The sequence below is a fragment of the Varanus komodoensis genome, unplaced genomic scaffold (genome assembly GCF_004798865.1).
Source record: "Varanus komodoensis strain SLA01 unplaced genomic scaffold, ASM479886v1 scaffold1, whole genome shotgun sequence".
Classification (NCBI taxonomy): Eukaryota; Metazoa; Chordata; class Lepidosauria; order Squamata; family Varanidae; genus Varanus; species Varanus komodoensis.
The window spans coordinates 73,638,699-73,650,787 of NW_025335268.1; the positions used below are offsets into that span (position 1 = coordinate 73,638,699).

Below are 12,089 nucleotides of genomic sequence, written 5' to 3' on the forward strand. Positions count from 1 at the left end.
TGCACTGTGTCCTGGAAACAAGGCAGAATGGGAAAGGCTTTCTGAGACTGCCGGAGACCCTTCCGCAGCTCAGGACAAGCGAAAGATATCAAGACCACAAGGAAGCCTAAAGCAGCGGAAAGATCTGAGCAGCTGGGACAGTGCAGAGCTATGGAGAACTCGAAAGGTCTGTGCAGGGATGACCAGCCACCTTACCAGCAAAAGCCAGGATTTTCACCACCTGCCCAGGCGCGATTTCATGATTCAGGATCTTGCGCTGCTCACAGGTCAGCTGCATGCCGGGGGAGCTGCCAAACAGAGCCAAGCACAAACCGTGAGGGCAGGAAGCCAGACCGGGACAGACATGGGGTTAACACAAGCGCCTGCAGCATGAAGATTAACATCTGAAGCTCTGGGTTCTACTGAGCCAGCACAGACTCTGAGCCTAACCCACCTCTCAGGACTGCTGCTGTGAAAATAAAACAGAGAGGAGGGCCACGTATGTGGCCTTGCACTCTTTGCAGGAGGAAATCCAAAGCAGAGTCAGATGCACGTTTTATCGGGGTACTGGAAATTATTCCCAACACACCAGGCTGGGGGAAGCTGGCTCAGAACCTCCTTCTGCTCGCCCGCAACGCCCTGTGGCTTTAGTCCAGGGCTTTCCACACTGAAGTCCCCTTCTTAATGAGCTGCTCTTCCGGCCGAGCTCCCACAGTGTCTCCTGCCATTGGCGATATGCCCTACGCGAGATTTTTCTAGCCACGAGGCCTCCTTGCTCCTCTCAAGAGTGCTGTTGTGGCACCTTTAGGCTCCATGCTGCACAACCGCAGCCCTGCAGCAAGGGGCCAAGCCACTTGTGAGAATACAGTGGAGGGGGAGGGGGGGAGGAGGAGGAGGAGGACCTTGCAAGCTGCCTTGGGTTCCTTGCAAAAGCATTGGCATAATGGAAGGTGGAAATAAATCGGTCAATAAAGATACACGGCGCCTGTACCTGGAGCCCCTTTTATAGCCGCAGTGGGGTACTTCTGGGGTCACGACTGCCACGTCACAGGTTGAATTCTCCAACAGATACAGGTAGTAGAAAATACTGTAGTGGATCCTGCAAGAACAGAGAAGGGAGCAAGTCGATTCCAGGGGATCCCTCTTCGTACCTCTTCACCAGACCTTTCCAGGGGACACGGGGTCAGCCATAAATGCCCTAAGCCACGCCTTCCCAACTTTGTCCCGCCCCTCCCCCGAGATTTCAGACTACAGCTCCCAGCACTCCTGACATTGGCCAGGCTGGCTGGGACTGATAGGAGTGGAAGTCCAAAGCATCTGGAGGGCTCCAGGTTAGGGAAGGCTGTGCTAAACAAAAAAGCTGGGAGATCTTATCAATGACCCGAAGACGCTGCGGCTGAGCCTGTGCCCAGACACGGCCTGACCCTTCACCCCCCGGAATGAGGGCGACTGCAACCCTCTTGGGATGGCAGGTGTGGGCAGACCCAGCTACACCTGACAGGTGTTGTTTCAACCGCTCCTCCTCGTACTGCGTTTCCAACAACAACAACATTCCCATCAGGGGTGCTTCTTAGTCTGCAAAAAGATGGCTTTGGGTGCCTTCCCCACAGCAGCTTCTGTCTTGCCTATCTGTGGGGTAAAGCGGTGCTTTTCACCTGCTCTGTGGCACGGAGGGAAAAGATTATTCTCACCCTGGTGTCCTAATCTAGACCTCCCCGCTGCAAAAGAAGCCAGCCAAGAAAATGCCGCACGCTTTCAAACAGACCTGTGTGCGATCACAGCAGCTCGGGGTATGGGCTGAGCATGGGTTATCTCTGAATCATGGGTTGCCATCATGTAGAAACCCTGGCCCTATTGTTTAACTGCAGGTTGTGGACCATGGACAACCAAGAGTCCACAACCCAACAAAACCCCATCAGTTCTCTTTCTAGGTTGTTTGGGGTTAACAACCCATCGTTAAACCATAAGGCGGGATCCGCATGTAACCAAGATCCACAATTCGATGACAACCCATATTCTTGATGGCCGTTATGTGTGATCTAGGAAACAGAATGTAGCTTGACCCTGAGCATCAGGCAGCTTTATGCAGAGATGTGCGAGGAAATCGCACATTTCTGCCCTTGCCTGAACACCACCACCCCATCCCTGCGCACAGACGCACCTGCTGCTGATGTTCACCTTCTTCTCCCTCATGGCATAAAGCAGGAGGGCCATGCAGTACAAGGCCTCCATGATGTCTGCTAGCGAGAGGGTAGAGCTGGGTCTCTGGAGACAGGCCACCAGGTCTCGGATATCAGGGACTCCTCCAGAGAAAAGCACTATAGTAGCCACCACAGCCCAAATATATGAAGCCTGGGGGTGGGGGCAAGGGGGGAGAAAAGAAGAGTCGCCACATTATATTCCTCCAGGCAAACGTACGGCAAGAGTTGAAACACGGAGTCACAGAACAAGCAGCCAAGGAATAAAAACCCCGAAGCATTTCACACAGCATTTCTTGAGGGTTCAAAGCACCAATGATGCACTCACTCCATAACCAATTATGCCCAGTTCACAGATGGGTAAGCTGAGGTCGAGAGAGAGACCAGTTTACCTAAGGCCATGTAGGTCAGCCTTTCCCAACATGGCGCTCTCCAGAGATGTTGGATTACAACTGCCATCATCCTCCAGCAGCTGCTGGAACCCTTCAGGAGCCACCAGCACCACCACTACTGAAGTTGCCACAACAGAAGCAGCGAGACCTCAAGCCAATTTAGTCATGCAGCCCCGGAGCCTTGTGAGCCCTGCTGAATTGCGACCGTTTCCTGCTGCAGCCACTAATTCCATGCTTGCAGCAGGAGGACGTGGTGGGGGCCACAAGGACAGCCGGGGGGTGGGGGGGACGGCCTACCTAATACAGGACAGAAATGAGAGCTGAATGCACCATGGAGCAACGCACTCCCTTGTTGTAGGAGAAAATATTCCGGTGTGCTGGCTGGCGTGTAGGGCCGGGACTCGGGAGACGTGGGCTGCAGGCACCAGGGAACTTCACAGCCGAATGGGGACTTTGGACAAAGCACCAACTCTCGGCCTGGCCTACCTCACAGGGTTGCAGGGAGGGTTAAAGGGTAGAGGGGAGGAGGACCGTGTTAGCTGCCCTGGCTTCCTTGCAAGGCGAGAAAGGGGGGTGTAAACCTGGCCGCACGCACACGAGGCGAGGCTGCCGAGGGCCGCGAGACCTACTCTTGACGTGGGGCTCTCCAGGTCGGGCAGCCTCTTGGAGATGCAGATCTCTGCCTTGGGGAAGAGCGGGTGGCTTTCCAAGCACTGGAGGGTGGCTTCCGGGTCCCGGATGCAGCGGCGCGTAACGCTGCCAAGGCACCTGTGTGGGAGAGGAAAGAGGGAGCGGGAAGCTGCTTGCACCCCAGGCCAGACCAGCCACACCAGCATCGAGCAGCAGGAAGTCATGCGCGTGACTCTCCCCACCAACACGTTAACTGGAGAAGCTGCGAGCCACACCGAGGCTCCTCGGTGAGGATCACGGCCCCGCCCATACGAGGGCGCCTCTACTCGTGCTAAAGGGGGACTCACTCGTTCCTTTGGAATTGTTTTCAGGCCGCCTTCTGGGGCAAACCCCCTCAAGGCAGAACCCAAGTTCAAAAACAACACCCCAAAACACACAGAAGTGGAATAAATATGCAATAAAAGACCGTAAGAATATGAAAGCATCGGACACCAAGGAAACCTACTAAAACACAGATTATGGAAAGTCGACGGGGAAAAGTGCACTTTCTTGAACCCTGCGAAGGAGGGCTGACAACCCCCAGCTGAAAACCGATTCGAGGTGCCTGGACCCCCAAGGAGAGCCGGGCCTGTTCAGACCAGAAGAGCGCCTGCAGCAGCACCTTCTTTCCTAAGGTGATCAACCAGGTTACCCTGACGGGTCCACAAGCAGGACATGAAGCAACGAAGAGGCCTTCACTGCTGCAGGAGCCTCGCCGAGCTGCCTGCGACGGGGACCCCCCCTCCAGCCTGCGACAGCCAACCAGACGCTCTCCCCTGCGCTGTGCAAAGGCGGCCCTCCTCCGGTCGGCCTCGAACCTCCCGCCAAGCGGCCTCATGGGGTGAGCAAACCCGATTCCAGCAGGACGGCTGACGGGAAGGTTCCCTACCTACTTCTCCACCCCACATGCAGCTGCGCATATTCCCATCATGACGCACTGAACCCAAACGGTCCCAGGTGCCAAGAGTGTTCCTCACAAGGGGGCTGCCCGAGGTGCCAAATCGCTCTGGCTGCCAGGAGTGCGGCACCTTTTTCTAAGTGCGGCAAACTGAACCGTACTGCTGTTATTGCCATTTCAAGATCACCCAATAGCCAAAACCTTCTAGGGCAGTGGTGGCGAACCTACAGCATGCGTGCCACAGCAGGCATACACAGCCCTCTCTGTCGGCACACGAGCTAAGACACCCCAGCATCGCCCCAGCAGCCGAGCATCAGATGACAGCGCACACTGGGGCCATGCGCATGCTCAGAAAGGAGCATCGGTGCCAGGCGATGACATCGCGTTCCGCCACTCCTTAACTGCGACTCGCTGGAGCTTTCGCACGGCCGGTCAGTGCGCTGCCAAGGATATGTCTATATTTGCTTGGATCGTCTGGGAGTTGTTTTTTCTAAACTAAAACCTGTTTTCAGTTTTTATTGCAGTGTTGGCACTTTGGGATAAATAAGTGGGTTTTGGGTTGCGGTTTGGGCACTCGGTCTCTAAAAGGTTCGCCATCACTGCCCTCGGTGTTCACCGCAGCAGGCACGGTACACGGGGGGCTGCACTTCTGAACTATGCTGGGAAAAGCACCTGCCTTACCCAGGCGATGGCCCTTCCCCAGCCTGGTGCCTCCCAGAATTCTTGGACTACAACACTCGGCACCGCCCCCCGCGCCCTTCCAGCAGGTGCCGGGGGTGTCCACTGGGGCCACATCCCTACCCCCACCTGATCTTGCCATCTATCAATATACAGCCGGGATGAGGAAGCTACCGAAGTTGCTCAACTACAACTCCCGTCAACCATGACCACGGGCCACCCTGGCGGGGCACGCAGGAAGCAGGGAAGCACAGACTTGGACAGACGTAACTGTCAGGAAGGCTGAAAGCAATCCGAGAGCATCTTTATCTAAGGTATGTCTGTGCCCCACCTTTGCATCTGGACATAGAGGCTTCGGCGATTCCTGAACCAACGTAAATCGCCACCAGGCCCGCTTCCCAGAAGCCCAAGGGGAAGGGAAATACACAGTACCAGTCAGCGCTCGGCCTGCAGCTCTCTCCGGGGAAAGGACGGTGGCAGAGCCTCCTTCCACAATGCTGCACCCACACAGAATCGCAGTAGAGCTGGAAGGGGCCGTGACGGCCATCCAGCCCCCCGTTGCAGGACACCAAGTGACACCATCCCACTCAGAGGGCTGCCCAGTTTCTTTCTGAATGTCTCCAGGGTGGGAGAGCCCCCACCTCCCCAGGCAGCTGGTCCCACTGCCATATTGCTCAGGCAGTGAGGAAGCTTTTCCTGATGTCCATCCGAAATCTGGGTTGCTGCAGCTTGAATTGATTATTCCGTGTCCTGCGCTCCGGCATCAGCAGGAAGAGATCTTGGCCTTCCTCTTCGTGACAGCCTTGCAGGTACCTACAGAGGGATCTCATGTCCCCCCTCAGTCTTCTTTTCTCAAGGCTGAACAGGCCCAGTTCCCTCAGTCTCTCCTCACAGGGCTGTGTTTCCAAACCCTGGATCGTTTTTGTCACCCTCCGCTGGACCCTTTCTATTTTTCTCTGCATCTTTTTTAAATCTTGGTGCCCAGAACTGGACGCACTATCAGGACACACGTCAATAGCACCTGGCCTGCTCACAGGCAGGTGGTCAGCAAGGCAAGCTTCAGTTCGGTTGCTCATTCGGTACAATGTCTGTGTTTGTGTTGGTGACACTTTATGGGTAAGGGACAAAAGACATGTCATCCGGACTGCCTTTTATTTTTCTTGATTCCATGCCTGCCAAGTTATTGGAAAAAATCAGACTTTGGGGAGGGGCATGGTTAGATAGGAAAAACAGGCTTGCAACTCCCGTTCCCCCAGCTGGGGCCTGCTGGGAGCCGAAGGCTTTTCCACCATCTAAATACGGGCACACAGAGGACTGTGCCAACGCAACAGTGCAGCCAGAGTGTCACTGCATCACTGTGTGAAAAGACTGACTCACCTGATAAATCCCAGCATGCACTGCTTCTGATCCTGGATTAGGCCGTATTTCTGCAGAATTTTCTCAACAGAAGACAAGGCCTTGGCTTTCCCCTTCAGGTACTGATGGTACAGCTTTTTCCAAGGAATGAACTGAAATGACAAACAATCCATCGTATCGTCTTTGAAATGGATGCCTTTTAGAGGTACCCATATTCAGCTTCAACAGCACCCCAGAAATGTCTCTCCTGCAGGACACATTTTGCAAAAACACCCAACAGTTTGCAAACTGCCACAGAGACTTAACAGTACCCAAATTAAGCTTGCTCTCAAGCTAAGGATGACTTTTAACAGCTTCTGTCGCACTGACTGCCAAAATTCCTGAGCTAATACTGCTTTTACCATGCAAAATCGCAGCAAGTGCTGCACATAAGCATGCAGCCCCTGGGGGATTCTGGGAGCTAGAAATGGGCACCCAGCAGCCCGAAGCAGCTCTCTCCTGCATTCAATTAATATCATAAGCCAGAGAGGAGAGGCAGTCATTTCCCTACTTGGCAAATGTCGCATGCAAATTATTTGGCAAAGGCAAGCAAATGCACTTTTGCTGCTGTCTCAGGGAACACGGTCTGGTCTGGAAGCACCGGGCCTTTCTGTACGCAACCAGCGGTTTCTTTCGCTACAGAGCGGCGCAAGACGCAGCTCACCCGAGGGTCAGAGATGATCCGCCTCCAACGGCGGCACACCAGGCTGAGCTCCTGGCACAGGCTGAGGACAGGCAGCAGGGCAAAGATCTCCCGGAGGACTTCATCAGGCAGCTGGTCGATGTGTCCCTGTGGCACGTTCAGATGCATGGTCCCCAGCAGCCCAAAACGAGAATCAAGGGGGTCCCCCTCCTGGTCCTCAGCTTCCTGCTTGACGAGTCCATCGCCCGCCGGCCCACCGGCCCGCCTCCCCAGCTGATCTTCCTCCCATGGGATGCCGTCCACCGGGCAGTTGTGGCCGCTCGGGGAGAAACGCGGGTGTTTACTGGCAGCCACGCTCCTTCTGCCCTCATGGAGAGAGCCCAAGTCCTCTGGGCCCAGGAAGTCATCGCCTGCCAGTAAAGATTCGAGGGGCTCCTCTGCTTTAACCTTGGGGCTTTTCGCCATGTTGGTGGGACAACTTGAGGGGTGGTTCTTCCGTCTGAAGTAGCTGGTGATAACACGCTGGCCTGCTCCTTCGAGAGAGACTGAGAAGGAAACACAAACAGCAATTCAGGCAAGAGATGGCCCAGTTGTGGTTTTCTGCCTTGTTTCAGGGTCTCACGGTTGGCCATTAATACGCAGTATCTTTATTTTCTCGTCACAACAGCTCCATGAGACGTGTTACATGAAGACTTGGCCCAGAGCTACCTAAATGAGCCCCGGCCATGAGAGGTTTTGGATCAACAGGTGAGGACCAGAGCTCCTGGGCACGTGCAAGGGCCTGGGTTTGACAACCTACACCTTCCACACTCTCACTGTGCCTGGGGTCCCTAACCCTAATCCTTTGGGGCTTTCCAAGCACGTCCTTTCCCTCCCCTGGCCGCTCCACCCCCTTTCCCCCCAATGGTTGGTGGTTCCCCAATTTTGGAGCAGGTGTGTGAAAGGATGAAATATCTCCACAAAGAACACAAGAAGCGTCCTGGGGGACCAGATCAAGCGTCCATCTAGTTCGGCATGCTGTCCCGTCCCTGCCCAGCCAGCGGCTTGTGGGAAGCCCGCAGGCAGCACCTGTGCCACAGTACCTTCCCACCCATTCTCGCCATCAGCTGGAGTACACAACCTCCAATACCAGAGGAAGCTTAGAAGCATGAGGACTAGGAGCCAAAGATGACCTTCTTCTCCAGGAATTCATCCGGTCCCTTTCTGAAGCCATCCCAATGGGTGCCCATATCTACATCTCATGAAATAAATTCCAGTTTAGCTATGCGCCCCGCAAAGAAGCACTTCTGTTATCTCTCCTGCACCTCCCACCCAGCAGCTTCATGAAAGGATCTCTTTGGATTCTGGTCCTCTGAGGGAGGGAGAAAACGCCATCTCCCTTTCCACTCACTAAGGCAGGATTGCTGGAGATAAGCGCACTAACCAAGAGCTTCTGTGGACCTGAACTCGGCCTCTGTGCTGAAAGAGGTTAGGCATCCAACTAACGCCCAGGCAGGAAAGGTCTCTGCCTGTGGGAGCAGCAGACAGACAAAAAGCAAGGACATTCCCGTTGGAGACTCCAAGGCTGCGGGACCCTCGACCTGCAAGACCTCGCTTACTTCTGCTTTCTGCTCTTTTGCAATAAGGCCAGGAGGACCACGCAGAGGAACGGGTGGGCACGCCTGCCGCACGACAGCCCACAGTGCAGAGAAATCCCCCAAATCCATCCATTAACTGGGGTTGGAAAGGGCCGGGGTGTGTCCTGCTCTTTTCTGAAGGGCCACCCACACCTGGACAAGTCTGCCCAACCCGTAAAAGCCTCATCAGCAGCCCTGTGCTCTGGCCCACTGCTAAGACTGGGCCAGGGGGTGTCAGGGCGGGGCCTTCTCCATCCTGGGTCTCAGTAAGTGGGAGAGCCCCTGACCTCCAGCTCGACCGCCAGTCATTCAACAGCAAAGGAACCGGCTTCCCAGAAATGTCCACCAAGCACCTGCCTTATATACATTCCAGCGCCAGGTTAAAATGTTTTTATTGCAGACCATTTTGATTGCTGACTATTTTAAGTTTAATTTAAAAAAAATTCTGACTGGCATTTTAACTAGCAAATTTGGTATTTTAATTGTGATCTTTTAAGATTTATCCAAACTGTTATGTTAGTGTATGTTATTACTTGGTGACCCTGCTGTGTTGGGGATGCTGTATTGTTTTATTGTTTGCTGGTATTGTTTTAATTGTTTTATGTAGTTTTTGTTCTGTTATGATTTTATTATGTAAACTGTCCAGAAAGCCCCCCTTTTCATGGTCACACTTCATAGTGATGTTTTATATTGTTTTAATAATTAATGTTTTTATACTAGTTTTATATTTATTGTATTTTATATATTTTATAAGCCATCCTGAGCGCTTGAAGCAATAGGACAGGGTATAAATGCATGTAATGATAGACAGACATTGCAACAGGATACAGAAGGGTTAAATAAATAAAGGGAAAGGATGTGAGAAAGGAGAAGGCAAATGATCATGCCCAGGTGCCGATCCTTAAAATCATAAAGTTCCTATAGCGAGAAGCTGGGATGGCAGGACACACACAAACGAGAGACCCTGCTTGGCACCTCTCCCGTGATGGCATCAGAGGGCCGCTGAGGGCAGCGTGAAGGAGTCTTGGTTCTCAAAGCCCTAAAGAGCCAGGCTGGGCCTGCGCCGCATCTCAGCGATCCCAACTCAGCGGGCCATCGCATGCACCCTGCAGCTTCCAGGAACGTGACGCATCGGGACACGAGGGTGTTGCTGTACCTCTCGGCCTCTTCTTCGTTCGGTGAGTGGGGTAGAGGCCTCGGTGGGTGGTTTGGCTGCCCCGCCGCTGGGCCAACAGCTGCGTTAAGGATGAGCTGCCCTCTTGACTCTGACTCAGAGCTTCACAGTCAGCGGCTGTTAAGCGGAGCTGCTTAAAACGTTGCACTGTTGTTGACACAAAAGACAAGGTCGCGCTTTGCTCAGTTTGATTCAGCCTGGAGAAAGCCAGCAATGTGAAGGAAAGGATAACTGAACTCACACAAGAAGATCCCTGAACCCTCCGACCACATGCAGCAGCCAGAAGGCCGACAGTCCAACCTGACATATGCTTACAGAGAAAGTAAATCCTCTTTTCAATGGCACTTACTCCTTAGTAAGGCTATCGGGAGTTCTGCCACTGCCGCAAGCCTTACCACATGCTCAGCGGGTGGCACTGGGCAAGCCCCTCTCTCTGATCCTCACCCCATCCTCCATTTGCAGCATCTGGATGAAAATGACCTACCTTACAGGGTTGTTTGTAGGATAAAAAAAGGAATGATGCACTATTATAGTCACAAGGACAAGCATGACTCCATCAGCACATGTGACAGATGGAACCCTGTCCCAAGGAGCTTCCATTCTGAACTTCTATACAAGAGAGATCACCGACTGAAGGAGGGGAGACACACAAGGACGGCACTCGGTTCCAAGGAGCTGGACCCAGGCACACAGGTATAAGACAGCAGGAGAGGGCAGGATCCGAAGGGCTGTGTCAACAGCCTTGCAGGAAAGGCTCCTTGATGGAAGTTTCGGAAATCAGCAGAAATTCTAAGTATGACAATACACTGAGACCCAGTGCAGTGGGGCAGAGAGTGTGTTGGATGAGGACTGAGGAGACAGGAGGGCCAGTCCCCACTCGGCCACGCGACCCACTTTGCCGGGCCGTCTCAGCGCACGGGCCTGATGGGCACTTGCCCGTGGGCCCCATACTAATCTGTGTCTGTTAACTCTTCAATGCACCTTGTATCCTATATGATACATATCGATTGTAGGACCCCAGTACACTGCTCTGCCCGGGGCCCATAATGCTGGTAAGACGGCCCTGCCCCTTTGGGCAATCCAGCCTACCCTACCTCACAGGGCTGTTGTCTATAAAAGGAGGATAAAACAGAGGCGAGAAGAAGAGTTATGCAATCACAAGACAGAAAGGGAAGATGACAGTGTTGTTGATACAGCCAGTCCTTTCTGTGGTACATTATGGATTTTACTGTGTTGTGAGTCATCCAGACAGCCTATGGCTAAAGGGGTGGAATATAAAATGAATGAATGAATGAATGAACGAACGAGTAGCAAGAATATTCTTTCCAGGAACATTCACACTGTAGACGCAGCAAGCTCTACCCGAACCCGAAGTTAAACTCTGGTTAAATAAACTTGGTTATAAAGAAATGTGCGCGTTTGTACAGCAGTGAAACACGGTCCAGAGCACGATCCTATGCACGCTCAGACAGAACACACGACCTAAGATCCTGCTGGATCAGAGCCAAGGTCCATCTCGTCCAGCCACACGACGCCGCCGAGACGAGTCGGACCCACACGGAGAGCCAGAATTGTCCGCCCAAGCGGGATTCGGCCCCGGCGCGTACAATAGCCGGCCCAGCACTCCGGGGAGGGAGGTGGGGAAACTTTTCTCCCGCAGAAAAAGGTCTCCGTGCACAAAGGAGGCAAAATGGAGGCCCGAGGGGAAAGCACCCCCCCCCCCCCGTTATCGCGTTTTGCAAGAATGTGAGCAGGCGCCGGGCAGGCCAGTCGTTCAGGGTCGCCGCACCGCTTCCTCCCGAAAGGCAGCCTGGGCACACCCGGGCAAACTCGCGTCCGTCCTTCACACACGCGCGGGGGCAAACCCGGGTTCTAGGCCGCGCTCAGCCCCGGGGCCAACTCGACGACTTTGGGTTGGTCAAAGACCCCCAGCCCGGCCTACCTCACGGGATTGTTATTCTGGGGATGAGTGAGAGCAGCAGGAGGAGAAGGATGGAAGCCGCTTTGGGGGGGAAAGGGCGGGATATAAAGCTAAACAGCTTCGGAAAGCAATCTTGGAATGCGGGTCATCCCAGCGTCTGAACGCAGCCCGCCCTCCCTCCCTCCCTCCCAGGCGTCTCCTGATCCTCCTTTTCATTTGCAATTCGCGCGGAGGAACCCGCCTCGGGTCGTCTGCTGCTGCGGGGACCCGAAACCCCGAGCGCGCGGGTTACCGTCTCGTCGGAACGCAGCCCATCCGTGTCCAGCCCCCGGAGCGGCGAGCTGGCGCTCGGGCGTGATCCCCGCTCGCCGCCGACTTACTCGCGTCTGGGCGGAAGCCCCGTCCGGAGGAGAGGAGAGGAGAGGAGAGGAGAGGAGAGGAGAGGAGAAGACCAGACCAGACCGGACCGGACCGGACCGGACCGGCTCGCCCCGCCCCGCCTGCCACGGATCCCGGGCGCGCCCCA

General features: G+C 54.4%; 1 protein-coding gene across 10 annotated transcripts in view; it reads right to left on the bottom strand.

Annotated features, from left to right (window-relative positions):
- Positions 1 to 12,057, bottom strand: part of FBH1 (F-box DNA helicase 1) — a 38,131-nt gene extending 26,074 nt beyond the window's left edge. For 3 of the 10 annotated variants that reach the window (XR_006414579.1, XR_006414578.1, XM_044428829.1), the window contains exons 1-7: positions 9,625 to 11,714; positions 6,874 to 7,397; positions 6,192 to 6,322; positions 3,199 to 3,337; positions 2,141 to 2,331; positions 971 to 1,078; positions 196 to 287 (exon numbers count right to left, since the gene is read on the bottom strand). Coding sequence is in view for 5 of the 10 variants with exons in the window: in XM_044428829.1 (XP_044284764.1) it covers positions 196 to 287; positions 971 to 1,078; positions 2,141 to 2,331; positions 3,199 to 3,337; positions 6,192 to 6,322; positions 6,874 to 7,397; positions 9,625 to 9,949 (1,510 nt within the window). In the remaining 5 variants the exon portion in view is untranslated. The other 7 variants (XR_006414585.1, XR_006414583.1, XM_044428852.1 and 4 more) reach the window with 5 other exon arrangements.
- Positions 12,058 to 12,089: the final 32 nt, after the last annotated feature.